The sequence below is a fragment of the Armigeres subalbatus genome, unplaced genomic scaffold (assembly GCF_024139115.2).
Source record: "Armigeres subalbatus isolate Guangzhou_Male unplaced genomic scaffold, GZ_Asu_2 Contig937, whole genome shotgun sequence".
Lineage (NCBI taxonomy): Eukaryota > Metazoa > Arthropoda > Insecta > Diptera > Culicidae > Armigeres > Armigeres subalbatus.
Genome location: NW_026943741.1, coordinates 1,710,033 through 1,737,657, shown reverse-complemented (window position 1 = coordinate 1,737,657; position 27,625 = coordinate 1,710,033). Strand labels below are relative to the sequence as shown.

General features: G+C 40.9%; 1 protein-coding gene and 1 non-coding gene across 3 annotated transcripts in view; one reads left to right on the top strand and one right to left on the bottom strand.

The window, feature by feature from the left end:
* Positions 1-27,625, top strand: part of LOC134204856 (plastin-2-like) — a 163,343-nt gene that overhangs the window by 92,211 nt on the left and 43,507 nt on the right. Inside the window, exon 1 of one of the 2 annotated variants that reach the window (XM_062679656.1) lies at positions 16,404-16,692. The exons of the other annotated variant lie outside the window; for it this stretch is intronic. Coding sequence (XP_062535640.1) covers positions 16,615-16,692 — 78 coding nt within the window. The 5' untranslated portion in view covers positions 16,404-16,614. Of the gene's footprint in view, positions 1-16,403; positions 16,693-27,625 lie in introns of those variants that run through there. 2 annotated transcript variants of the gene reach the window in all.
* Trnal-caa (transfer RNA leucine (anticodon CAA)) lies at positions 1,627-1,746 on the bottom strand. Its single transcript has 2 exons — positions 1,709-1,746; positions 1,627-1,671 (listed from the first exon to the last, which is right to left on the bottom strand). It is a non-coding gene; the product is annotated as a tRNA-Leu (tRNA).

Here is a 27,625-nt window from a genome sequence, read left to right as displayed (position 1 = left end):
TGATGTACTCTATGTGTTGTGAAGTGTATTTTGAAAGGATTCATTCGTTTTAGCTTGAAATTGAGTGGAAAACAACGGCGTGAAAACAGATGAATCTGCTAGTAGCAATCGAGCAGTGCATCAAATCAACAGTTCAGAGGTAGGAAAATGAAAATGAATGTGTTTTATAATTTTGTTTTTAATAATTTGAGTCTTGTGAACTAAAACATTACTCAAACGGAATTTTAAATAATATTCCAAACATTGGAGAAGGTGGTCTATTCATTATTGTGTACATATGATGTGAGAAATTGTAATCAAATTGATTTTTTATTTGGTTTATCGACGGTTGAGATTAATATACGGGCTGTTATTAATATGGGAACAGATACCCTATGTAGGGGGAAAGACGGCTTTGGCAGGTTTTGTTCTATTATTGGCAGGGGGTTTTTGTCAACCAAATTTTATGAAATTTGGCCACAATATTCTTTGAAATGCAAAGAATGCTTATAGGCCAAATTTGAGCCTAGTCAGTCATAAAAAAAACCCTGCCAATAATAGAACAAAACCTGCCAAAGCCGTCATTCCCCCTAGTTAAAATTATATAACTATCTTGCCCTCAAAAACGAAACTGCTACTGTCTTCCAGTAATCCCTATGTATTTCCACACAATTGTTAAAAGTCCTTGCTTAATGCAATCAACACGAATTTGATATCCACTGTTAGTTTGATCCTAAACTTTTTGAAGATCTATGACCTGAAAAAAATTGCCATGTCCGGAATGTCATAGTCAACGTTGATCATATCATATTTTCATAAAGAAATACATACATATTTACATATAAACCACTATTCTTGGCAATTCAGTTCTTACTGAATAAGTTATACCAAATTTAATTTGACTATTATGTCATCTAAGAACATCCAAACGTGATATATTAGCCATTGTTGTTCGCTCAAACGCATTCAAATCATTCACAACGTTCACAGCACATGATCTCATGGTAACAACGAATTACAAATTACTACGCGTTTACTAGGATAATTTACTAGGGTTGAAATGTTTTAGATTTGGGATGTTTGTCCTTAAATCATCCCAAATACATATACGAAAGTACAATGGTTGTTACGTCAACTATGACTTCAAGCGCAGTTCAGAACTTTCGGCATTTGCATAACGTTTGCTGCAATTACCATACTGGTACGTAGTTATGGACAATCACGACAGAGTCCAGAAATTGCTGCAACTCATAGCCTTCCCTATTACCAAGGTGTTTTAAATCGCATATGGTTTAGAACTAACTAACAAACATAGATTAGTACTCTTTTTAATGAAAGTAAGTATAAATGAGAAATGTTTATGTTGATTGCTTCTTCGTTATTGTATTTATGCTCGCAGATCGTAGATCTCAAAACCTCATGAAACCTCACATAAAGTAACATGACGGTTTGATTAAAAGGTGTTCTTTGTAATCATCTATCATTATGTATCTTTGTGTAATCTCACGAAACAATAAGTTGCCGTATGCACTTGTACTGTGCGTGCATTGCATTCATTATCAATCAATTAGATCCATATTAATCCACATCCAAATGCATTATCAACAAGAGGAACAAATCTACACAATATAGCAGTAAAAAGATATCTGTCAGAAGTGGGATTCGAACCCACGCCCTCAGAGAGGACCAGAACGCTCGGGACCACCCTCTTTTCGAGGGTAAGATTGCTCTTGAGTCTGGCGCCTTAGACCGCTCGGCCATCCTGACATGTTGCAACCATTGCTGCTCAAAGCACTACGAATTCTAATTATCTCGCTGAAAGAGAGAGTTGAACTAGGTGCTCACCGCAGTATGGATGGAATTCATGAATGAAAAATAACTCGCGTTATCACTCGCGTGGCGGTCGTAAACAGAGAGAGTGAGTGTTATCAGCGTGAAACACATAGAAACAGATGTTGACGATGTGAATATGCGGATGTAGGGTACCTGTTAAAAATACGATCTTATATTAAGTTGTTCGGTTTATGATTGAGAATGCTAACAATTCAAGTAATCATCATTTGTATTCAAAATCCCCTATTCAAATTCTATATTCTTTGAAATTATCTGGAATTAACTTTATATGAACCTTCTCATTGCAGGGATGTTACAACCTGCAATAGATGCGGATTTCACTGTTTATTACCGCAGAATTATTTCAGATTCAGATTTTTATGGATCGTATCCGTATGAATAAAAAGTAGTAAGCCCGAGTTTACTACAGTGAGTCTAAAAAGTATTCGTCTAGAAATATGTTTTCTAGAAAAGTCAAAGTTAGAATATGCTAAGCTCAAAAGAAAGAAACTTATGATCATATTAGGTGGTGGATAAGTCTATTCATTTTTGTTATTAAAAATCAAACAGAAAAACATAACAATAACAAAAACAAGTGTATCAGAACATAACAGTTCATTCAATATGTACTCACGAAGTATTCGTCTTCTCAGGTTCGGGCACTTTTCAAGCGAAATCAAGTGTTTTAGTACTTACTTGTGCATCCTGTACACCCGGTGGTGGTGCAAAGGACTGACTTGAAAGATCGCTTTAACATGTTGCCAGATTAGATTTCGATCGCTGCCGTGAGCCTCTGAAACTGTCTCTGCTTAGATGTCCCGGTATTTTGGTGTTTTAGTAGAATAGAATTCGCATCTATGATGGCTTTGCATCTATGATGGCTTGCCGAATAGAAAATACAATAGAATTACAATAAAATATCCTAAAATTACAATATATTTTATTGATGAACATTCAATTACACCCGATTTTGTTTTTACACGGATTTTTTTTACACGGCCGTGTAAAAAAAATCCCATACATAATTTTCACAAAGTTGCTCCATTTTGCATGATTTGTCGAGAAATCATAAAACTTTTTTTACACGGATTTTCGAATTTTGAACTGAAAACTTCTTTTACACGGAACGCATCCCCCGTGTAAAAAAAATCGGGTATATATTGTTCTTCTATTGTACCAATTAAATTGCCTTATTGTTGTTCCAATAAACGTACAATAAAATCTATTGACAGAAAAATGTTGACAATAGAATTACAATCAATTCTATTGTAATGAAGGAAAATTTATTCGAGAAAAAAACGATTTTTTTTATTGTTACGATAACTAATGTTCGGACTAGAGTTAAACACGTTTTTCAGCGAACCGTTTATTCAGGTGTAGCTCAAAACTGAAAATAGTTTAGTTTATTAATGCAAATTCATAAATATTCCATATATTACTCACATCAATGGTTTATGATCTACACTTTCTAGTCCTCGCGTGTTATCTCTTTTCATGCCAGCTTGTAGCCTAAATTCAATATAGAATAACAAATTACTCAAAGTTTCACATTTAGTTTTAAGTACTTACGAATCCATTTTATTGGATTTTTGGCAAATATCTTTTAATAAAGTAAATATGCAATTCTCGTATCTGTTTTCGTAGAATAACAAATGACATTTTTCGTTCATGATGTCTCTCCTATTGCTGCTATCTACTATGACAGTCGAAGCGCTGCTTCACATCTCTTCGTCGTCGCTTCTAGCACCACTGGTTGCCAGCGGTGCTAACAACTAACAACCCCTATTTTCTATTGTAAAACTGCCATGTACGATAGGATCTATGGTGGAAAACAATATTCGTAACGCAATTCTAATTACGTAATTCGTAATTGTTATTCTATTGTGAGCAACAATATTATTGTACATAATTACAATTAAATTTATCGTATCGTTACAATAAATTGAGTGGTTTTTAAATCAATGAACAGATGGTGCGTCTGAGAGTTGTCCTCCCGAAGTTGATTAACAATCATCCGCAGGCAAAACATCTGATCTGTCGTTGATTTTGAGTTGCAAAGCATCTGATCTGTCGTCAAATTTTGACAGTTTGCTTCTGAGGGCAAAAACAGACAATATATGAAGGAATCAGTAGTTCCAATGGCAAAACAACTCAGCAGGCTATAACAAATTAATATTCTGGAAATACTGGAAGTCATCACATGTTTACCCAAATACCCAGATTAATCCACCTAGCGGTGTTGGTGCCTTTCTCGTGCAAAAAAATACTAAAAAAATATGAGTGAGTGTTTTTAGCGTGTAGAAAATAGTATGTTGGCCATAACTTATGATCCCATAGTCCAATTTTCAATAGCAAACAATGGGACAGGATTTCCCATCGAATGGAACTTGCTGCGAGTAATTTCTTGTTGCGATGTTTTTTTTACTTGCCCAACGTTTCGGCCGATGGTGTGTGGCCTTTTTCAAGGGTCGTATAGTATACGGCTTATCCGAAACGGCTGGCGAGTGAAAAACAAATTTTTAACTGATTATCCAGACTGAGAAAGCCAACATCCGAGTATTACATCTTATCCAGTTCCGAGTTAATTTCTGAGAGTACTCCGAGAGGAATGCGGGTAAGTTTTTTTTTTTTATTTTTTCGCATAAATTCTTCGAAGAATTCCTGGTTAATTTTCCGGAAGAATTCCCGGGAGGTGAGTGTAATGGAATTCCATGCGAATTTCGGAAGACTGAGAAAGCCAACTTCCGAGTATTACTCCTTCACAAATTCCTTCAAAAATCTCCCCGGAAATTCATCTGGAAAATTATTATAGTGATTATCCCGGAAATTTTCAAGGGAACTTCTCCAGAATTTCTGATATAATTTGCCCAAAAAACCCTACAAGATTTTTCCGGAAAATTCTTTTGAAAACTCCGACATATAAAAAGAAAATTATACCGGAAATGATCCCACTTCTTTAGAAATTTTCCAAGATTTCTCATAAAAACACCTACAAGGACATCCGCGAAAATCCCTAAAGAACTCTTCCAGAAATATCTGTTCCCCTGGAAATTTTCTCTAGAACACTCCCCGAAGAACAGCTTCAGGAAATTCCTCTTTTATGAAGAATTCACGACGGAATTTATATAGGAATATCCGAAAGAGTTCAATGGGCAATGCATGAAGTATTTTTTGAAGGAAGAAAGTTTCAAACTCAGAATTTTTGTTGTTGAATTTCTTGAATGAATTACGTGTGGATTTCCTGATAGACTTAGAGCACCTCCACGGGAGTCCCCATCGCTATTCTCATTACAGCGCTCCCTCCCGAGTGCTATTTTAGGATAGCGCCCCATCTTCCCACCGGTGGTTTTTGTTTTAGGTATAGCGACTTCGTAAAAATATTGCGCTCTCACCGGGCGTTGCTAAAAGTAGTTACCATCTTATTCAATGGCTCTACATTTCAACCGGATTTTGGCTAGCTGCTGAACTTTGATTAGCATTTCATCAGTTATTAATTTAAAGCTTTTCTGAGCCCGCCATTGCATGCGTATGTATTTTGTGTGACAACTGACAACTATGCCCAAGGAGCCTACTCGAAAGCATCCTTGACCGAATCGGGAATAGAAGTCGCCATCTCCGGAGGGCAATATTACGCTTTTGATCGCAAGGCTAGCTGGAGACCAGTCGTAGTAAATTTTTTCACCGTTATTCCTCATGGAAATTTCCTTCGGGATTTTATACTTGCAGTCGAAGAAATTCCTCCTGAAATTCCCACCAGTTTTCCCACAAGAATCTCTTGACAAAGTCCTGCAGGAATGCTTCCACAGTTTTTTTTCTCTGAAGGATGTCTCGAAGAAAAAAAAATTGTATGATTGCATAATTGTATAATTTGTAACATCCGAAAGAATCTGGAGTGTTTTCAAAGAAACCACAAAAAATTATAGGGCATTTCCAATAGAAAAAATCCCGAGAGAATCCGGAAGAAATCCTAAAACTATTCTTGAAAGATTCTAGATTCTTGAAAGAACACAAAGATTGCTGGCGAACTCCCGGAGGGATCCAAGATGAATTTCCAAAACAAATCATTTTTAAAAGAACGACAGAAAAGATAAACTTGCGGAAGCTTTTCTGGAGGAACTGCTTGAAGAACATACTGAACAATTACTAAAGAAACCTTCTGAGGCATTCCTGGAAAAACTTCCCTTGGAATAACTATAATATCAAAATAAAACAGTGGAATTTTCTTTCGCGAAAAATCCATGAATATTTCGGGCTCTAGCGGGCGCCGGTGCGAATCGCTCCTCATTATAGGGTAACGGCTGTATTTTGGACCGGGCTCTTATTTTGGACCACCTAGCTGAATTTTGTATTTATATCACACAAAACTAAATAAAACGTGCAATATTTAAATTTTATTTCACAAAGAAACTATCCATAAGGTATTTCCTACATTTGTGTCTTATAAAATATTGCAATTATTAAGAATATTTTCACGTATTTACCCATGCCGGCTGGATTAGACCAAAAATAAGACGACATTGTAAAATTGAAGTCAACTTTCAAAAGCTGTAAGTTTATTTGTACATAGATTTAAACCACGTGAATGATGTTGTTGACTCATTAAAACCTAATTGAAGCAGTTTCATATCTCGAACGAAACATTGTAAGTTTAAAAACAGTATTCTGAGGCATGTCCAAAATAGGTTCATTTTTTATTGAACCGAACATATTTTCGACATATCTTCTTTTTAAGTTCTAGATCTCTTAAACTTTTGTTTTTAGCAACCATTTGTTTCTCTAGTATCAAACCATTCATAAACTACTGTTCATACCGCATTTATAAATTACCGTTTATTGATGTAAGCCCTAGAAAAATGTCTATTAACCCAACATGTAACTGCTTTTATTATTTCCGTACGAAAATACCGCCTTTTTTTTTTTTTTTTTTTTTTTTATAGAGGGATGAAGGCAATTCTGCATACAGACACCTGAAATTATCACTAAGGAGTGGGGTTGGCGCGGTTGGCAGAAGGCCAGACCGCCGGACCCACTAAACCCACCCAAGCAACAGAAGGTTACTTGAGTTACCCTCTCTTCTAATGCACAATTCCCCCCGGGACTACCTTTCAGTATTACTTCTGTGGGGAAAAGCAGTACTAAAAGTACTCCTCCCAAAACAACACCTTTCACAGTGCCTCTCTTCGATGTTTTGTCATTCGTCTGAGCCCTTTGGCTCCCTTATTGGTGCCAGCAAGCACACAAAAGCGTGGGCCCTTAAGCCCTTTACTTTTTTTTTTCCTTGTGCCATTCAGCAACGCATCTACTTTCCTCTTTATTTTTAGAGCCATTTAGCTCTCAACGTGCTCGCAAGCTACTCAGATAGTCCCCCGGCGGCGGATCTACCCTACTCCGACGGGGAGTCCCCCGGCGGCGGAAGCTCCCCCGATACCGACGACCCGCATTCGTGGATGGCTGTTACATTACCAACACTACACATTCACCTGGTATGCATGTTCATAGATCCGCTCAAGTCCTACGCACATTCTCACTTCAACGGGTGACCGGACGAGTGCCGAGGTCAGGCCAAAGATTCCGGGTGGAGATAGCTTCCGGTTCAGTGGTGCCCCGACGACCCGAAGCAGGTGCATTCACGCGGCACGATCTACTCAACTGGTCCCCGGCGGTGGACCTAGCCTACTCCGATTAACCGATTTCCCATGAACTGCGCCTTTCAGCTTCTTGCTTAACCGATGAGCCATTCAGCTCTCACCTTGGTCGCGGACTACTCGGATAGTCCCCGGCGGTGGATCAATCCTACTCCGACAGGGAGTTCCCCAACGTCGTAAGCTCTCCCATAACCGACGACCCGTCTCAATGGGTGACGTCGAAGTCGATCCAAAGATTCCGGGTGGAGATAACTTCCGGTTCAATGGTGCCCCGACGACCCGAAGCCGGTACATTCGCACGCCACGGTCTACTCAGCTGATCCCCGGCGGTGGACCTAGCCTACTCCGATAACCGAGTTTCATTTGCCTTGAGCCATTCAGCTCTCACCTTATTCATTGAGCCATTTAGCTCCCGCCTCGGTCGCGATCGCGAACGACTCGGATAGTCCCCGACGGCGGATCTAACCTACTCCGACGAGAAGTTCCCCGAAAGCGGGAGCTCCTCCGAACCCGGCCGTTTCGCCACGTTCTGCGGCTACGCGCTCGCCGCAAGCTGAATACAGTTGCGACGCTGTCGTTCCCATCCATTATCGACATATATATTCACGACTTCCACGACTCATGGTCCGCTATCCGTAACGGCTGCCTGCTGCTGCTCTATGCGCCAACTTCGTTGCAGGATGTCGGCTATCCTGGACGTCGCTCTTGCAACCGCTCTCCACTGTTCTGGGTTCTGGCACATTTTATGACGATGTTATCGGTGTTGGTGTCCGTTCCGCATGCCCCCAACATCGCACTCCTCTCCGTTTCGAACCGAGGACATGTGAACAGGATGTGTTCAGCCGTTTCTGTCACGTCTGGGCATTGCGGACAGGTGGGAGAAGCCGCGTGACCAAACCTGTGTAGGTACCACTTGAAGCATCCATGGCCTGTTAAGAACTGGGTCAAGCCAAAGTTTAGCTCCCCATGAGGTCTGCTAATCCATGCCGACACACTTGGGACTAAGCGATGGGTCCACCTTCCCTTGGGCGAGTTGTCCCACTCTCTCTGCCATTTGGCTACCGTTGCTGCCTTTATATTCCTTCGAGCGTTATCGGTGCCCCTGAGGGCGTAGCACTCCTCGTCTTCCTCTACCACCAGTTTGATAGGCATCATGCCCGCGAGTACACATGCCGCTTCGCGAGATACGGTGCGATATGCGCTGATAACTCTCAGGCACATTAGCCTATGAGTACTCTCCAGCTTTCGCACGTTGCAGTTTACGCTCAACGCTGACACCCAAGCTGGTCCTCCGTATCGTAGTATTGAAACCGCCACGCTTGCCAGCAGCTTGCGCTTGCTGGAGCACACCCTAGAGTTGTTCGCCATCATCCTCGATAGTGCCGCTATCGCCGTCGACGCGCGCTGGCAGGCGTAGTCGACATGACTTTAAAGCTCAACTTATCGTCGAGCATCACCCCAATTGTTTCAGAGATCTCTTGGAGGTGATGTCACAGCCGCCGACTCTAATTGTCGCCTCCTGAACCGATTTCCGATTGTTAACGACTATCATCTCCGTTTTATGATGCGCCAACTGTAGCTTCTTGCTGCGCAACCATTCCTCCACTAGGCTGATCGAATAGGCTGCATTCAATTCGACCTCTTCGACGGATTCTCCGTACACGGTCATGGTTACGTCATCGGCGAATCCCACTAACTTGACTCCTGGCGGGAGCTTCAACCGCAGCACGCCATCGTACATCACGTTCCACAGCAATGGACCCAAAATTGATCCCTGTGGGACACCTGCCGTGATGGGGCGGTAGCCAAGCCTTCGTCTGTCTCGTAGATCAATAATCGATTCTGAAAGTAGCTTCCCAGAATCTTATACAGCCCTACCGGTACTCCCAGCCGAAGCAACGAGTTCGCGATCTCCATCCAGCACGCACTGTTGAATGCATTCCGCACGTCGAGTGTTATTACTGCGCAGTAACGTATACCGCGCCGCTTGCATTCGATGGCGACCTTTGCAGTGTCAACCACCGATTTAATGGCACCCAGAGTGGACCTTCCTCTCCGAAAGCCGAATTGCTCGCTCGATAATCCTCCTACCTCCTCGACGTACGGCGACAGTCTGTTCAGGATCAACTTCTCCAGTAGCTTCCCTACCGTGTCTATAAGACAGATTGGTCTGTACGCTGAGGGTCTCCTGGTGGCTTGCCAGGTTTCGGTAACAGGACCAAACGCTGTCTCTTCCATATATCCGGGAATGTCCTCTCGTCCAGACACTTCTGCATGGCCAACCTAAACATGTTCGGGTTAGTCGTTATGGCTGCCTTCAATGCCATATTCGGGATCCCGTCCGGACCAGGTGCTTTACTCGGGTCGAGGGACTTTGCCACCGTCAATATCTCTTCTACCGTCACCCTCTCCACCGCTTCATCATTTGCTACCCTCGCTGCTGGCGGCCAGTGGGTTGGGCCGTGGTGCGGAATAGTGCCTCGATTATAGTCTTCAGCCTCGTTGGACATCGCTCGGGAGGAGCCAGTGCTCCTCTTGTTTTGGCCATCACCACCCGATAGGCGTCTCCCCATGGGTTCGAGTTGGCGCTCTGGCACAGTCTGTCGAAGCAGGCTTTCTTGCTTTCTTTGATGGCCTTGTTTAGAGCCAGTCTCGCTGCTTTGAATTGCTCGATGCGTTCCTCCCTCACTTCCGCCAAGCGTGTCCTTTGCGTTTTCTTCTAGCCCGGAGACAGGCTGCTCGAAGGGCTGCAATTTCATCGCTCCACCAGTATACCTGTGGCCTGCAGTTCCGTGGTCGCACCTTCCTCGGCATGGTCGCGTCACAAGCTCGAGACAGGACCGCAACCAGTTCGTCGCCGCTTAAACTTCCCGTGTTTTCTTCCAGACCCATAGCTTCACTGAAGGTCCCACCGTCGAAGTGGGCGACCTTCCACGACCGGGTTGTGGGAGTAGCTCTCCGGCTTTCTCTTCTTGCCTCGCTGCCTATCCTGTACCGGATAGCTAGATGGTCACTGTGGGTGTAACCGTCGTCGACCATCCACTGCATATCACCGACCAAACTTGGACTGCAGAACGTTACGTCTATTATCGATTCCACTCCGTTTCGCTGGAAGGTACTTTTGGAGCCTTCGTTGCACAGCACGACATCCAGCTTGGCGAAAGCCTCTAGCAGCGTTTGCCCTCTCCGGTTAGTAAAGCGACTTCCCACTCTATCGCCCACGCATTGAAGTCTCCTGCAATTACTACTGGCTTGCTACCCACTAGGTCTGATGTTAGCCGATCGACCATCTCGGTGAATTGTTCTATCGGCCACCTTGGTGGGGCGTAGCAGCTGCAGTAGTACACTCCATTTATTTTCGCTATAACAGTACCCTCCGCTCTTGTGTTCAGCACTTCCTGGATCGGGTATCTTCCCGTCGTACAAATCGCCGCTGATTTGGATCTATCCGCTACCCAGTTCCCATTATCCGCGGGGATGCGGTACGGGACCGACAAGATAGCGACGTCCGTTCTCGCTTCTACTACCGACTGCCACAGCAACTGCTGGGCGGCCGCACAATGGTTGAGGTTGAGCTGCGTTACTTGCACGGCTTCCTCGTATAACCACTCAACGGGCACGCAGGTCCACCCATAGCGTGGTTATGTTCCTGCTTCCTGCTCGCGCATAGCGTACACGATGGTGCTTTCTCGCACGTGTGCGCCTTATGGCCCTCTTCGCCGCATCGCCTACATAGGTTACTCCTATCCGGCCCTTTGCACGCCCACGATTTGTGTCCCGGTTCGAGGCAGCGGAAGCACTTGTCGACTACCGGTGGTTGGTAGAGGCTGACTGGACATACTGACCAGCCAACTTTCAGCTTACCAACTTTGATCACCTTGTTAGCGTCGATGGCCGGTAACTTCACCGTGGCAATCTGCGTCCCCTGCGGTCCTCTTCGCAGACGGATGGACGCATTTGCTACCACCACTCCACCTTGGTCCTTGATGGCCGAGGCGATCTCTTCCGATGTCGTGACCTCGTCCAGCTGCTTGCATTGGAGAGTCACTTCGTCGTGTAGAGCCCTCACTTCTACGCTCTCGCCTAGGACTTCCTGGGCTGGCGCTCCATATGAGGTACCGTTCGCCTGTGAGCCCTTCCTTAAGACAAGGATCATCTCGCCCGCTCTCGTCCGCCTTATGCTACAAACCTCTTTACCAAGGTCCGCCAGTTTCTCGGCGCTGCGCATCGCCTTGAGCACGTCGGCGTAGCGCTCTTTCTCTGTTTTAATGAGAAGTGCTTCACCCTTCTGTCTGGCTCTCGCCGGGCGCGTGATTGCCGCTTTCACCTTCGGTTTATTTACTACCGTTTGCCAGGGACCGTCCGACCGCAGGTTGTCTTGGTCGGGTTGGCTTCCCTCCTCCGGTGGCCGACTGGCTCGTTTCGTCCTCGCTTTCTTCTTACGCCGTTCTCCCATGTTTGCAACTTCCGTGGGCCCGCTCTTCTGATTTGCGCTCTCCCGACGCCTTTTTGCGTTCTGTTTAAAGCGCTTAATGCCAGGCGAGTCCCTGGCTCGCTTATCTGTTCTCCTCTCTACCGCTCTGTCTCTGAGGGCAAAATCTAACGCCTCCTGTGCCATGGTTGTGGTACTATGGAAGGAGAAGGGAGCAGTCTGTGCACTATTCTCCGCTTTACCACAGCCTTCCAGCCTGGCTGCAGCACTTCCTGTTCTTGCTTGGCAGCAAGAACCAAATTGCGAAGCTTAAGCAATTTCAGCTTCAGCTCCCTCGACATATTGCCCCGTTCATTGGTGAAGTCGATAATGTCATCGAGTTGCACCATGACGACGGTCAAGCTCGGCAGGATGCCACTCGACCCTATCTCCACTGCATTGTGCTGCTGCTTATCGACTATTGGCGTATCGTTATCGCTCTCCACGACGACTACTTCGCTACTCGTGTCCTTCGTCTCCATTTCTCTCGCACCCGATGCGTTGGGTGGAGATCTCTCCAAACCTCTCCTTGCGAAGGGGTCACTTCCGATGCTTGTTTGTTTACTTTAGCTTTATTCATGTTTGTTGGATCCCCCTTAGGGCTGCCCTCGAACCCAACTGGAATAGTCGCCTTCTGGATCCCATGGTAATCTTTGCTGATGCAGTGAGGCCATGCGGAGGTTGACACCTCGGTGTTCCGAGCCGTATCGGCGTAAGCCAGGAGGGAATCAACTGGTCCTACTCCCATCTGGCCCCAAGGCCTGTCACGGTTTTACGGGACGGAAGGCAGCTGTGACATTAGCCCACCCGCCATTTCAAGACGGTGTCACCCGGCTTTACTCAAGGAGTGGAATGACACAACTGTCAGCCCTAGATTCGTTGTATATCTCGATTTCCGCTCGTGTCCGTTGACGTTGCCGTTGTCGATGCCACTGGGTTGGGCTAGTGTGCTTTGAGCGGCGCACGGTCGCTTTGATAGGACCTGCTTACGGATACATGCAGCTTTTTGTAGAAGTTTAACAGAGCCCACTGTCAAACCCCACCACATCCTAGGCAGGTCCCCTAACTCGCAGTGGGGAGGGGTCGTAAAGCCCTTGGACATAGTCCCTGCTGCCCAAACGAAAATACTGCCTATGATCGCATATCAGTCCCACCTTTGCTGTAATTCCTATCCATATTTGTCCCATAATATGCGATTGTGAGCAGAATAGTTGAGAAATCTCTACGACAAGAACCAATCTTTGCTATAGCTCTCCGTCCGTGCTGTTTGCCAATGCAACAGAGTTCCGCGTTCTACGATTATGTTTCGTTTTGAAAAAGAATATGCAATGAGCAAGGAAGAACCAGGCAACCCACTACTATCAATGGCGCAAATGGAACAGATTTAACAAACTACATAAAAAATATGCAGGGTATGTATGCAGGTGTATACATCACGGCAATGGGCCACAAGTTTGTTTTGCTTTGATGATGCTGTACCGAGTGGTACTGACATTGAAATTAGTTTCAATGCCCTAAGCTTGTAGATATTTGTATAAGCTTTGAATGCCTATAAAAATGTATTGCTTCACAAGGACTTTCAGGATGAAAACGCCGAAAATGCTGGAGATCGCTAATTTAATCCAATAGTAACATAACTTTGCAAGCAATACAAAATTGTTCGAGTGGTCCAAAATATGTTCAACAGGTGGTCCAAAATAAAAACAGGTGGTCCAAAATTAAATCTTACATATCTTCAGAATTTATGGTAGTTTGGTTCTTTCAGTGGGATTTACAACATTTTTACCTACAAATCCTACTTAGCATTCACCACTTTTTAGTTGCATAGGGAATTGATCAAGTATTATTACAAAATCTAACTTTTATTCGACAAAATTTTTCGGCCATCTCCTAAAGTGGTCCAAAATACCTCCCTTACCCTAGCTGATCCATTACTGTAATTATTTCTTCGCGGAGTTGAACTGGGGCACTATGTAGTTTAAAAAAAAAATGAATATTTCCCTTGTTTTTTAATTTACGTCGAAATTGTTCTGAAAAAGAAAAACAGATTTTCTGCAAATTTTTATCAATACCAAAGTGACGTTTCACAAAATAGCAACCCTGTATGGAAATTTAGCAACCCAGTATGGGGCGCTAAATTTGGAAACTCACGGCTAATTTTGAGTTGCGTTCTTATTTTGCATTCCCGTTTAGATACCTCCGGTGTAAAAGTGGGTCCCTATTAGGGCGATAGGGACCCAGATGGGGACTCCCGTGGAGGTGCTCTTACAGGAGAAATTTTCGAAGGAACTCCTAAAACAGTTTATATAAAGAATTTAAAAAAAAGATTGTTGAGTTTCCAAACAAATTTTAAAAGAGAATCTGAAATATTTTCAGACTAAAATACTATAGTGCGAACTGCCGAAGAAGTTCTAGGAGCGATTTCTTGAATCCCTGAAGAACAATTCCTTATAGTGATTTGCTAGACTTTATCGTAAATTTAAATAAATGCTGCATAATTGTAATGAAGATAATTGTCGTATGAACTTTGCTGAAAATATGTACTTCCGACAGGAACTAGATAAATCTAGATTTAATAGCAGAAAATCCATCGGCGTGATAAAAATTATTTGGCGGCATGGTCAACTTTCATACGGCGTCGCGCCGAGGCGCATAAGCCTAAAACAATCTCCTTTATCTGTGTGGAAAATACATCGCATTATCCTTTCTCTATTACACACACTTTTGTTGCAGTTCAAAATTATGCCAAGTGAGCATTATACCATATGACATTTATGCCAAACGATGTCGCGGTAAATGGATTTATGCCGAATGGCTCAGTCCCCAATACAATATTGAAATATTAGAGGGAAAGTACTTTCCATTGGACATATTCCACGAAGACTGCTACATAATCCAGCCACTAATAAGATTTTGATTTTCCGATGTATAAATAAATGTACCTATTTATTAGGAAACTGTTCCCATTTTTATCTCAATAAACATATCTCGGGTACTTATTCAAAAGGACGTATGTGATTTTGTAAACAAAGATTCAAACATCGATTTGTCCAATCTGATGGCACTCCCACGCAAACAAACATCACCAACAGGTAGCCGAAAACTTCACCTACCTGTCTGTGGTGATAGTTTGCGTGGGAGTGCCATCAGATTGGACAAATCGACGTTTGAATCTTTGTTTACAAAATCACATACGTCCTTCTGAATAAGTACCCGAGATATATTCAACTCTCGTGTTTTTTTTGCTCATATTAGTGCCCACTACTAAAAAGATAAACTAATCACAATTCTTTTCATTGCTTTGTTTTTGATGGGATGAACATAGGAACTATGAGATTAAGTCCAGAAGTAGTAATCCTATATTTTTTAGAAACGCCATTTGAGGTTTGTTCGGCAATCTAGACCAACATGTAAATAGGGCGTAACAACCAAAATATAATCAACTCATACATAGCTTATATATGGACGAAGAACCGGAAATATTGAGTTTTTTGGCTGTTACGTCCTTTTCGAATGCCACTTTATTAAGAAAAAAAAGTGTGGCCAGTCAAATTGTATTTTGATTAGCCTTAAATTATCAAAACTTCTGAAATAGCATATGCTGTCGATTATTTTGAAGAATAATAAATAAGCAAAACAGTCAATGCTTGAACAACACTAGTATTCATATCTTCTGATAAAGGAATTCATTCACACTACAACGGTTATAAAAGTATCAGTAGGTTCATTGTACCACCTGCTCCTCTACCGTAGTACTTTTAACACGTGGAAAAGCTTGACCGCGAAAGACTAATGACTAATGAATTATAGATGTACGGTCCGCGGGGTTAACTTTTGCTAGCGAACGCCAAATATGCGGATAACTAATAGCTGAGGATTTCGATTATAATTTTCCTTTTTATTTGCTTTATATTTTTCGGCACTTTCCTATGGGCGCTATATGGTCGACGGTCAGATGCGCGAAGAGTAGCCCCATCATCGGTGTCTGCAGTAAAAAAAAACAGCATGTTCGAACAACGGTGGTAGATACTGGACCAATAGTTCAAGCAAAAGGTGCCGAATGGTCTGCACACAGTTTTCAGTTGGCAATCGACCTTCGAACCGGTCAAACTGCACTCCCTGAGGTAGATAGAAATTTTTCCTATAGATCAGCCAGCCTCACTCGGGCACTTAACCTTATCAGTGTGTACTGTTGGCAACGATTCCAACGAACTTGGGCCAGGGGTTGTGGTGGTTGATTTGGTTCGGGCTGAAGAACACCAACCAACCCAGCTAGATATCGACGGCCACTGCGTCAGCCCACCAAAGTCACGACGACGCTATCAATTCAAGAGCATGGTGATAATAAAAAATAACACCACCAACCGAAGACCAAAATGCGCGAAAATGTTGTCGTGTCGCGGTAGTGTTGTGATAACGGGAACCGATTAGTGCAGGACTGTGGACTACTCGCCAGTAACACTGCAGAGCTTTATTGAAGCGAACCGAAGGCAAACACAGTCTTGTGTGAAAATTGGCCCAATTTGCTCTGTCCACCGTTCCCCGATTGTGTCGACGGCGGCTCCGTCCTAAACGTCGCGAGTTTGTAATTTTGCGCAAAGAACTAAGGTGCGTAGTGATAGTGCCTACCGAGCGCGAGTGACGAATATTGACCTTCAAATAGTGTATTCAGTGGATTCCCGAGCGATGGATATCTTGGACGTTGAGAAGCATGACCATGTCGAAGAGTTTCGACGTCAGTTCACACCGGAGCTGTTCGAAAAAGTAAGCAACGAATGAAAGCGAGCAGGGTTGTATTTTCTTGAAAGTAGGTGGGAGGAGGATTTGCATTCGGAAATTAATCTTGAGGTGCGGCTTGCTGCATGATTCATTCTTCTACCAAAGCACAGTAGGAAACATGCAAGCGGGTGGGCGAAAATCCATTATTTACGTTTATACCAAGAGTTTCATTCATAATTTGTAACCTTGCTTCCGAATATTTTTCTAATTAACCAAAAAATACAAATGACTGAGGTACGAAAATAAAAAATCAGTATCCTCCAGACTCCCCATAGTGCGTTGGGGGTAGTCAGTGTCTGCCACTACTGTATTACGTAAGAATTGACTCATTGGAAGGTATACCCCCCGGAACACTGAAAACAAGTTGAGTCATCGAATGAGAGTAATTCCTTGGTAAAAGCGGCCATCACATGGCGTGGCACGCCTCTCATTTCCTGCGAGGCGTCAGAAGCTAAGAATCCCGTTTACACTTTATGGGTGGTTCGATCGATCTGATTTCAGTTTGACACGTATTAAAACTTATCGTTGCGATACGCTTGTTGGTAGATGAATATTATGATTTTTTTATGGACAGCTTTGTGCGCTGCACCGTGACAACGTTAAGTAAATATAAATATCTGTGATGGGGTTTATTGATGGCAACAATTGATTGAGTTGAAGTAAAGTTTGGCAATATTTGTCGATCGAGATAATGTGTGCGTGTGTTATCACTTTGATTTTTTTTCTTATTTTGATGCCGAGTGTTTAATGCAGTGGCGTTAAAACTCGCTGAAAAAGGTGCAAAGGTGGGAGACCGTGTCCCCTCGCCTGCTCAAGAATGTTAGATTGTCGTTGGCAATTTGCGTTTGTCGACTGACGTATAGTCTGCTTCGAATTCGATACATACTTAAATTGATGATTTGTAATATTATCTGAAATATATTCACGATTCATTTCATTATTTCATGTATTAAAAAGTATTTGCAGCTAATTCATTATCTAAAAGGACATTCAAATTTCAATTATCTTCGGGTCATTGAGCGACTCTATGAATGTTTGTATACCGACTGAACTCATGAAATTCAGATTCTATTCTTTATGTGTCGTATGTGTCGAATCGATTTTCCATGGATATTTATTTTGATATCGATAACCAACATCAAAATTATTTCTCAATTTGTTCTCATCGAAGGAATAGTTTTCTATTGGTTCATGGTTTATGCTCTTCGTGATCCATAGATTCTAATTAAGTATTATTTAAACATTTGCACCATTCCAAGTCTTAGAAAAATTCTCTGAACCTGAAGTATGGACTTTGAAGCCTCCACGTGTAACCAATGTTCTATAATTTTTTTTAATCATTCATGCGTTCCTTAAGACCAAATTAAATATGCCTATAGCAGTTGCTCCATTCTGAGTGATCCATAGAGTGGTAGGTCATTTGACATAATGTCGTTTGGTACAATATCGTTTGGCATAATGGCCTTTTGACATAATGGCCATTTGTCATCACAGCTCTGTGTAAACACCGATGTCTGAACTAATGCAAAATATGTTGAATTCCGCATATAATTAGTGTCTTTTGAACATCAGAAGAGAGGTGGTTTTCATGTTTTGAATCAGAGAACGTACATAAAAATCATTACTCGAAAGTAAATTGGTAGTCTCCATGATATTTTTATTCTATTCACCTCTGCTACTTATCTTTTTTTTTTGCTTCTGGATCAGAAACAAGATTGTCTTTAACGTGTTACAAAAAGGAAAACTACAAAACGCAAACGCAAATAACATAATCGTAAAAAACTATTTTAGTTACATAAAAATGGCAATCAGATTTGGGGAAGGGTAGTTGAACAGAACGGTTGACCAAACAGTTCATTTGGCCGCAAACGTCATTCAACCGAATAGCTTATTTGATAGAAAATACCGTTTTCCAGAAATGAATATTTGACCGAAAATGTCATTTGGTCGACCAGTTCCGTTTGGTTGAACACATCATATAGTCGAAAATGTCATACGACCGTAAATGTTGTTTGCTGAACGGGTATATGGCCAAAAAATTCACGATAGTGAAATGATAAATGATAATCGAGAAGTGAGAAGCAAGACCAGAGAAGTGAAAAAAGCGACTTTTTTGTCCGTGAGATCGGTTCGGACAAATGATATTTTCATCCAAATTGTTTTTCTCGCAATTTTTTTCAGTCGTTTGTTTCGATCAAAAAGTCCTTTCAGCCAAATGACCATTTCGGCTAAACGTCATTTTCGGCCAAATGACTATTTCGGTAGTATGACCCTTTCTGTCAAATGAGATTTGCAGCCAATCCATTTTCGGCCTAATTACCGATTCGGCAAAACGTTCAATTCAACCAAACGGAATTCGGCTAGATGACTATCCAGCCTAAAGTGATAATTGGCCAAATGATATTCAGCCAAATGACTTCTGTCGAATGACCTTTGTCCAAATGACTCTTTCCCAAGAAATCATACGCTTCCTACTTCAAAGACTAACATAAAAACTTCCCCTAAAAACTAGAAATTTTTCATAAACAATTAGGAAATTGCCAATGAAGTAAATAAATAAACATAAAATTTTCCTAAATAATCCAAAATCTCCATAAACAATTTTTTTTTAGGATTTTATAATTGTTTATTGTTGATATTGATTCATTTTGGAAAATTTGTGTTTTTTCTTCAATGGAACATTTTGATTTCTTCATGGAAAATTCTTATTTTATAATTGTAATTTTTGCTTTTTTATGGAAATTTTATTCTGCTGCCTATTTCAAAGGATGCTTTTACCCGGCATAAGTTAAAAGAAAATAAGATTTCTTCTTTGCCTTTTTTCGGTCCAAGGCAAGGAAAGATATGATCCCTTGAAAAGATGCATTTTTCCGGTACCAGGCTTGTGAGAATCAAGGTGAATACAAGATATAAGAACCCTGGTGAGAATGTGATTTTTTATAAATCTTCATTAACGAGCCTGAGGCTGACTCATTTCGTTGGTGAGAATATGATTCCTTCTTTTAGTCCATTTGCTTGATTACAAGAGAAGATATGATCCCTTCTTTCGAATAATGCATTTACCCGACATAAGGCTAAGAAGGATATAGTAGTTCCTTCTTTCAATTCATAGTGCCAGAGGAGATATGATTCATTTATTCAAAAGATGATTGTTGTGGTTCAAGCGTTTGCTTGGATATGATTCCTTCTTTTAAAGTACGGGGAGGAGGAAAGGAGGAAATTACTTCTTCTTTTGATTTATGCATTTACTTGAGTTATGATTCATACTTTTAAAGGATGCTTTTCCCAACAGAAGACAAGAGATGAAATTATAATTTGGTTTTTTCCTTTCTCACTAATTGTACGAAAATGCTCGGAAATCGGAAGAAGGCTCGGATACCCGTAGTATCTGTTTAGTCTAGGCTTTTTGAAAATATATTTTTAGCCACTTTGTATCATGATTTTGCCATTCGCTGTTTAATGAGGCCAAATAGTATACATATTGTAGGGTTCTGTCAATACGATACACCGCGCGGCTATTAAATGTTTCCAGAAGCGCATTTGCACAAGATTCCACGCGGCGTTTCACATTGGAAAGGAACAACCGCACCCTAGGAAACGCTGCAATGTTATCTCCCCATAAGAATCGAGTATACGGGCTGCAAGAAGCGCGGTGCGTCGTTTCCTATGAGATGCGCCGCGTGTACTTTTGGGCAAATGCGTTAATATGACTTCCTGTATCAAATCGCGCATTGACCCAACATAAAGCAGACGTTTACCCTGATGACATTGACGTGTACGACTCTCTCCATGACACACATTTTCCCATCATAGTTGAAAGAGATGACGAACCCTTCTTTTGATGCACGCATTTCCCTGCAATAAGTCGAAAGAGAATATGCTTTCCATTCTTTTGAAACAAACGTTCGTTTAACAGAGTAGATGATTCCTTTTATATCACGCGTTTTTCCGGAATGAGGCGAAAGTACAAAGTACAGTTACTTCTTTTGAAGCACATTTTCTACTGGAACAGAGAAATATTGCGATCGATTAGACACGGCATTAGCCAAGTCATTTTGCAATGGCCAATAATGTTACGTTTCCGTTGAAATGAGTTCGTTATTTTGTAATAAAAAAGAAAAACCGAGACCGCGTTTGTTTTTGTGATGGAAAAAGAATCTGTTTGTGACACTCAAGAAAAATTGTTTTCGCAAAGGACGCAGAAAAAAATTGTTTGCCAAAGCAACCCTCAGAAAAAAAGTTTGAAGTACGTTTTGTGATACTAAACTGTAAAGCAGAAGTGTTGCGAATTGAGTTTTGCTATCAACTATTCCTCCAAGAGGGTATATCCGATAGGATAAATAATTATACATACCTCCGAGGGGGTTTCTCCAATTGGATAATCATTCCCCTGAGCGGGCATTTCTGGTCGGGTATACAATTATTTCCCCGATAACGAATCAATTAGCGGTTGGAGACGACTGATTCGGATGCAGCCGTGTCCTTTGAACACGACATTAGCCAAGTCATTTTGCAATGGCCAACAATGTTACGCTCCCGTTGAAATGAGCTCGTTATTTTGTAAAAAAAAAGAAAAACAGAGACCGCGTTTGTTTTTGTGATGGAAAAAGAATCTGTTTGTGACACTCAAGAAAAATTGTTTTCGCAAAGGACGCAAAAAAAAGTTTTCCAAAGCAACCCTCAGAAAAAAATGCAAGTGCGTTCTGTGATACTAAACAGTAAAGCAGAAGTATTGCGGATTGAGTTTTCTTATCAATTAGCCCTTCAAGAGGGTATATCCAAGGTTTCTCTAATTGGGTAAACACTCATTCCACTGAGCAGGCATTTCTGGTCGGGTATGCAATTATTCCCCCTATAACGTAAAACATTATTCCCCCTGAGAGCGCAAACAATGTTTAGGGGTATCAATGTTTTTACATATTCTGAACCTGCCAAAAAACCTAATCTTACCGCTAATTTTTCAGAATGTTTGGAGTACTATTTTGCATTTGCATTTCGAAATTATGAGACACATAATTTGTTCTTATGCTGCATGGACCAACTATTATTCTATCAATGTTTCATTCAATCGATAAAATAATGTATTGTTCAAAAATGTAAATAAAAGATTTACGAACATAATAAAAATATGTTGGAGATTTTTTCTTTGCAAACCCAATTTAGAAAGATATAAGTAAAGGAATAATCGAGGAAAGAGGGTTTAATAATATTTTGATTCGTTTTAGTTTGGGTCTGGGTCATTTGGCATAAAGCTACCTCCAATGCAGGGATCACCTCCATCATTGACTCATTCCGGGCAAAGGATGTATGACATTTTTCAGAAAGGATTCAGTAAAAAAGGATTAAGTATTCCATAGAAATTTAGCTTAGCTTTGACAGACTACACATAGGGGTACTGCTCCTGGATTCCATCTCATGGCTCCCCGATGTTTATAATTTGATTTATTTTGTGACTTTTTCAGGAGCACACATGTTGACAAGGATGTTATCGATCATTTAGTAATCTGCGTTCGATCATTTAATGCTTTGTCAATAACTCATTACAGAGGCATAATTTCAAAGCGTGTTGAATGGTGGACTTCTAGTGTGAAGGTTTTTCCACAACTCCGCCTAAAAAGTTGATGTTCGAATTTTACTATTCAAGGAGTTAAGGCGTTAGCGGCCGTAACTCATACTAAATGATAAGAACATTTCAATCATTTAGTACAAGTTACTGCTACTAGCACTATAGCTTTGTTATTAGTGCAATTCATACAACGAACTGTTAGGCAGAGTTGTAAATAAACTTTTGCACAAGACCATACAACTCATTTTAAAATTAATCCTCTGGAGTGAGTTATTGACAATCTACTAAGGGCCGTTTTCTTCACCTCCGCTTAACTCTTAAGCGATGCTTACCCATACGTTTAAACCTGGTTTAAGCACTAAGCGGAGGTGAAGAAATTGGCCCTAAATGATCTAACGCAGATTACTAAATGATCGATAACATCCTAGGTTTCGCGATGAGATGAATATACATTCAGTGAGATGAAGATCGGAATAGTTCCCCTATCAATGATTGCTAGTTCATGATTGACCAGAATCAGTGAAACTGCACATTGAAACAACTGAATGATTAACTAGGATTAACTAGGAGTGTGCAAATTTCCTCAGTGACTCAAGTAGTTAAATGATCAATAACGGCGCCTGCCACGTCCTTGCAGTCAGTTAGGAAACGGGAAGGAATATTAGTAGGTGGTTTTTGCTGTTTGAAGACCGTGTTTACCTCTGCGTCTCCACGAAAAACCACAGAAAAGATTACACTCTAACTATCATGTACTCAGTGACTGAGTAAAATTGTATTGCCGTCTCTTCTCTTCCCACGAAAATTTTACTCAATTTCCGTCAAATACAAATTTACTCAGTCACAGTTAGTCGGCATCGTTGGATCTGGATTCACTCTGATAAGTGATGCGAACATGCCAGTGCAGTTGCACAAACCAATATAAACGAAATAATCCGTGCACTGATCAAACGTGCACCATTGGATTAACTTTTCGACCCCACAAAGTACAGTATACCCCCGCTGATCCGACAATTGTATGACCGTAATATCGAGGTTTCTCTCGGGAAACCCGGGAAAAGCTCGTTCGAGTAGTGCTAATATATGCACCTTCTCGAATGGGCGCAAAACCACTTCATATTTTCGTACTAACAGAATTTACATTGACTCCAAATGATACATTTCAGTCTTAAATCTACAATTATATACTACTTATAATAAACATATGTACAATTAAAAAAAACGCTATGCAGTATGCACTATATTAGAGCAAAAAAACTAACTAACGTGTAGAGTTTGTGGTGGTAGTGATAAGCAGGGTGAATTTCTTTTTATGCGGGCACCATGAAGAAACAGAAAATTGTTTGACCGAAGCTGTCTATGGGGAATATTTAAATTCAGACTAGATAGAAGACCAGGGCAATCAACTTTGGAATTGAGAAGATCCTTGGAGACATCGCGGCGACGATGGAGGTCCTTCGTAGCTTAGTAGGGAAAGCACTTGTCTAGCGTACTGGTTTCGTGGGATCAAACCCCACCGAAGGATGTGGTTACCCTCCAAACATTTTTCAAACTAAATCTTTCGCAAGTTGTGCAATTGCACAAATAGAATTTCAGACAATTACTATTTATGAATTGAAATAACACCCTTCTCATTTTTGTTAGCAAATTTGTTAGTTCATCTATTGGCTAAAGATATTCATTTGTGGATCTACTTATACCTCTTTTATTGGTACCGTTACCCTACGACATTATATTTGCTATATTTGTTGTTGTTAATATTTTTAAATGAAACGTTAGATTTGCATTTTAACGATAAGGAAAAATGTGTCTACTGGACAACCCTCTTTTTTGAATGCGACTAATATAGGAGCGTATTATAAATAATGAATCAAATTCCTTAATGGTTTTTCATTAGTGTTTAAAACAGTTATTTTAGTTTTCAATAAAACAATCTCAAATGTCAGTACAGACATAAAACATTTCTGAGTAATCGGTTAAGTTTACCTAAACTCCTTGAACCACTTACAATTATTGTAAAGTATGAAATAAAAAGTGCAAACTAGCCAATGAACCACCCACTCATTGGTCGGAATATTTTTTTTTTGGTTCACCTACACCTAAAATGTCGTGCCTCCGCTCCGTTTGAATCATTATGTTCAATGCTGTTACGGCATCAATTTGGAAGGCTATGAATTACTCGCACGCATCGATTCGGCCCGTCCGGCTGTAAATTAAAAAGTCGTTGATATTTATTCGAATGCAGGCACAATCGTATACATTGTTTAAAACTGATAGCCCAAATTACTTCAGATAAGGCAATTAACTGTTCGATTTCTTATGGTGCACAGTGCTGTCAAATATGAATTGATTCGCTTGTTTTTATCAACAATACGATGTTCAAAATGCGATACACTGTGCGGTGGAACTGGTTTAGGACCATACGTTATCAGGTTTTAAATTCTGTCATGCCCTACATCGCGAATCGCTATAGTTAAATCGAACAATTAACCACTAGATTTGTGTTATTTTTCTTTTGAAATCAATGAAATCAAAATCACCTTGTTTTGTCTTTATACCATGACAAAACTAACTTCCTCTGAATTTTATGGAATTGTTTAGACTATCAAGAAAAACATTGTGTAAAGAGGACTAAACAAGTTGATTTTGTGATTTAATAATGACTATTCACCTTCTGTAATCGATTCACCGGAAAGATGAATTTCTACACAATGATGAGTCGGTGCAAGGTGGTCTGTTGGTGGATTCCAATGCAATAATAATCGCTCGTCCGAATCAATTGATACTCACGTCGTCATTCACAAGACTACAATGGAATGACTCATTCCAAATCTTATCAGCTTTATCAGTATCGTCATCAACGATGCGATGTCAACATTGGCATTTCTCTGAAATTTGGTGAGGTAGAAATACATGAGGTGCAACAATTCGGTCGTGTGGACATTTCCTCGACAGTAATAAGAAAGTGTAACGAAAAACAGCCAATAGGTCCTTTACCTGATTATGCTCTTGTGACGTTCAAAATAAAGTTAAATATCTACTCGTTTGCATCCAGCGAGGTTATCGAACAAGCCTGCGTACAAATCTTTCATCTGGCAGACATCGGACTCTTCTTCTTTAAAATTCATCCTGCGTTTTTAAGTCTAGGTCACCAGTCAACTCACCTTTAATATTACCGCTGCATCAACAACATTCAACTTGACGCGTATCACAACAAAACAACCTCTGCTCAGGCCATTGCATTGCATCGGCCTTTACCTCATTCCCATCGGCATTGCGTGGCGTACGCGTGCCTGTCTTGCCCAGTAGTTTATGACTTCCTCTTTGGGTTAACCCTTCTGCCTACGGTACGGTAAAATGGACGCGATACCATACCCCCAACCTAACGGGGTCCCACGTCACAAGAAGACATTGTACACGTTCCGTCCATTTATGGGTCAGCAGCGTACCGGTGACGAGGGCACTAAATAAATTACGTAAATCTGATAGACAATCGTTGCGATCGCACCATTGAGAAAGGCGGAAAGCAATAGTTTAACATTGGAAAGAAAATTTATTGTTATTACTTTTATCTAGTGAGTACATGACAAAATACTGTATTGCTTTGATAGGATATAATAGATGTGTTCTGACATATTATTTGAATTTTGCAAAATGCACCAATGCACTGAAATTAGATATTGCAATAAATGTATTACAAGTTTACCAGAATGTACATTAGCTGGCTAAGGACAAGCCTCCCGGAATCAAAAACTAAATGCATTTATGATTTCAAAGGCACCCCATTCAAAACGGAAGCCACTCACCACTGTCACTTTCATTATTCCAGGCATGCTGCGACGCACGTGTTAACCTTAATGCCAAAAGTAATTTAAAAGTATTTTTTTTATTTTTTATGAAAATGTAACGTTTAAGGTCAAGCCTCTGGGAATCTCAAATTAAATTCTCACGCGTCTAAGGCCAAGCCTCTCGAGATCTCAAACTAAATTCTGATTTAATTTTGGATTCCGGGAGGTTTGTCTTTTAAGGACTTGAAGGACCCTAAGTCCCAAAAAGTTTTTTTTTTTCAAAAAATATTTTTTTCGAGGTAACACCAGGTCTCGATGTTTCATGCTTTTTTAAGACATTTGACAACAAATTTTTTTTCGAAATTTTCCGGTTACCACCAGCTTTGGTCAAACACTCGAATTTCTTATCTAGGAATTTGAGGGATGCCCTTATCCATAAGTTCTAAGAGCATGAGCATGAGCATGATTGACCGCCCATTGTTGCTACTCCGTTATTGCCAGGTCAGCTGTACTTACACAGAAAACCAACAGATTAAGTTTGGGACTAACATCATCTCCAATGTGTAAGAACTGGTGACCTAAAAATAAACAATACCAGCGCCGGCCGTGTCCGATTGCAGATCAATTGAGGAATAGGTAGGAATTTGATAGAGGCCGACGAGTTATCTGCACTTCCACGAGAAATCACTGGAATGTTGGATATATGGGGTAGGGAGTGTGGCAGGGTTCGTTTTGGTAAACGGTCTGCCGTGTATAGCGTGTAGTTTGATCGATGAAAACAATACTAATTTTTTTAAAGGACACACAAAGCAGAACAAAATTTCGCTGATCGGCTGATCGTTCTGCTTACCGCACAAAGCAGAATCAAACTATGATGACCGGCCGATCGTTCTGCTTACTGAAGAAAACATGTCTAGACGCGATAATTAATCTACACACACGCACGAAGCAGGATCGTTCTGCTTACCGCACAAAGCAGAAAAAAAATTCGATGACCGGCCGATCGTTCCGCTTACTGAAGAAAACACGTCTGGACGCGATCTCCGATCGTTCTACGTCCAATACTAAACACGATCAAATCTGCACTCCACAGGAAAAAAAGAATTGAAAATCAGATAAAAGTAAATTATTTGACATATTTTTCCATCCATTCATTCAAAATAAATTTAAATTTTTTCAAGATTAGCTTTCTATTCTTTTTCATGCTCGTGATGAATTTGAATTACCTTAAGATTTGACCCGATTAAAGATGAAGCGAAGCCACTAGCGTTCTATTTATTCGCTGAATGAATCAAACTCATGCTATCGAAATTTGCAGTAAATGAATTAAATCCTGTTAAACTAAAAAATATTGGTATTTCGGCCGTGCACTAAACTGAAAAAAAAACACAAAACTGACACAAAACAGGAGTAACTTTAAAATATATAAAATATATATATGCAAAAAATAAATAGACAGAATGATTTAAATTTAGATAATATGTGAACATATGGAATAAAGATAATATCTAAAAAAATGTTTAAAATATATTAATAACAAAGCATACTTTCCTTTTTTTTCAAATTA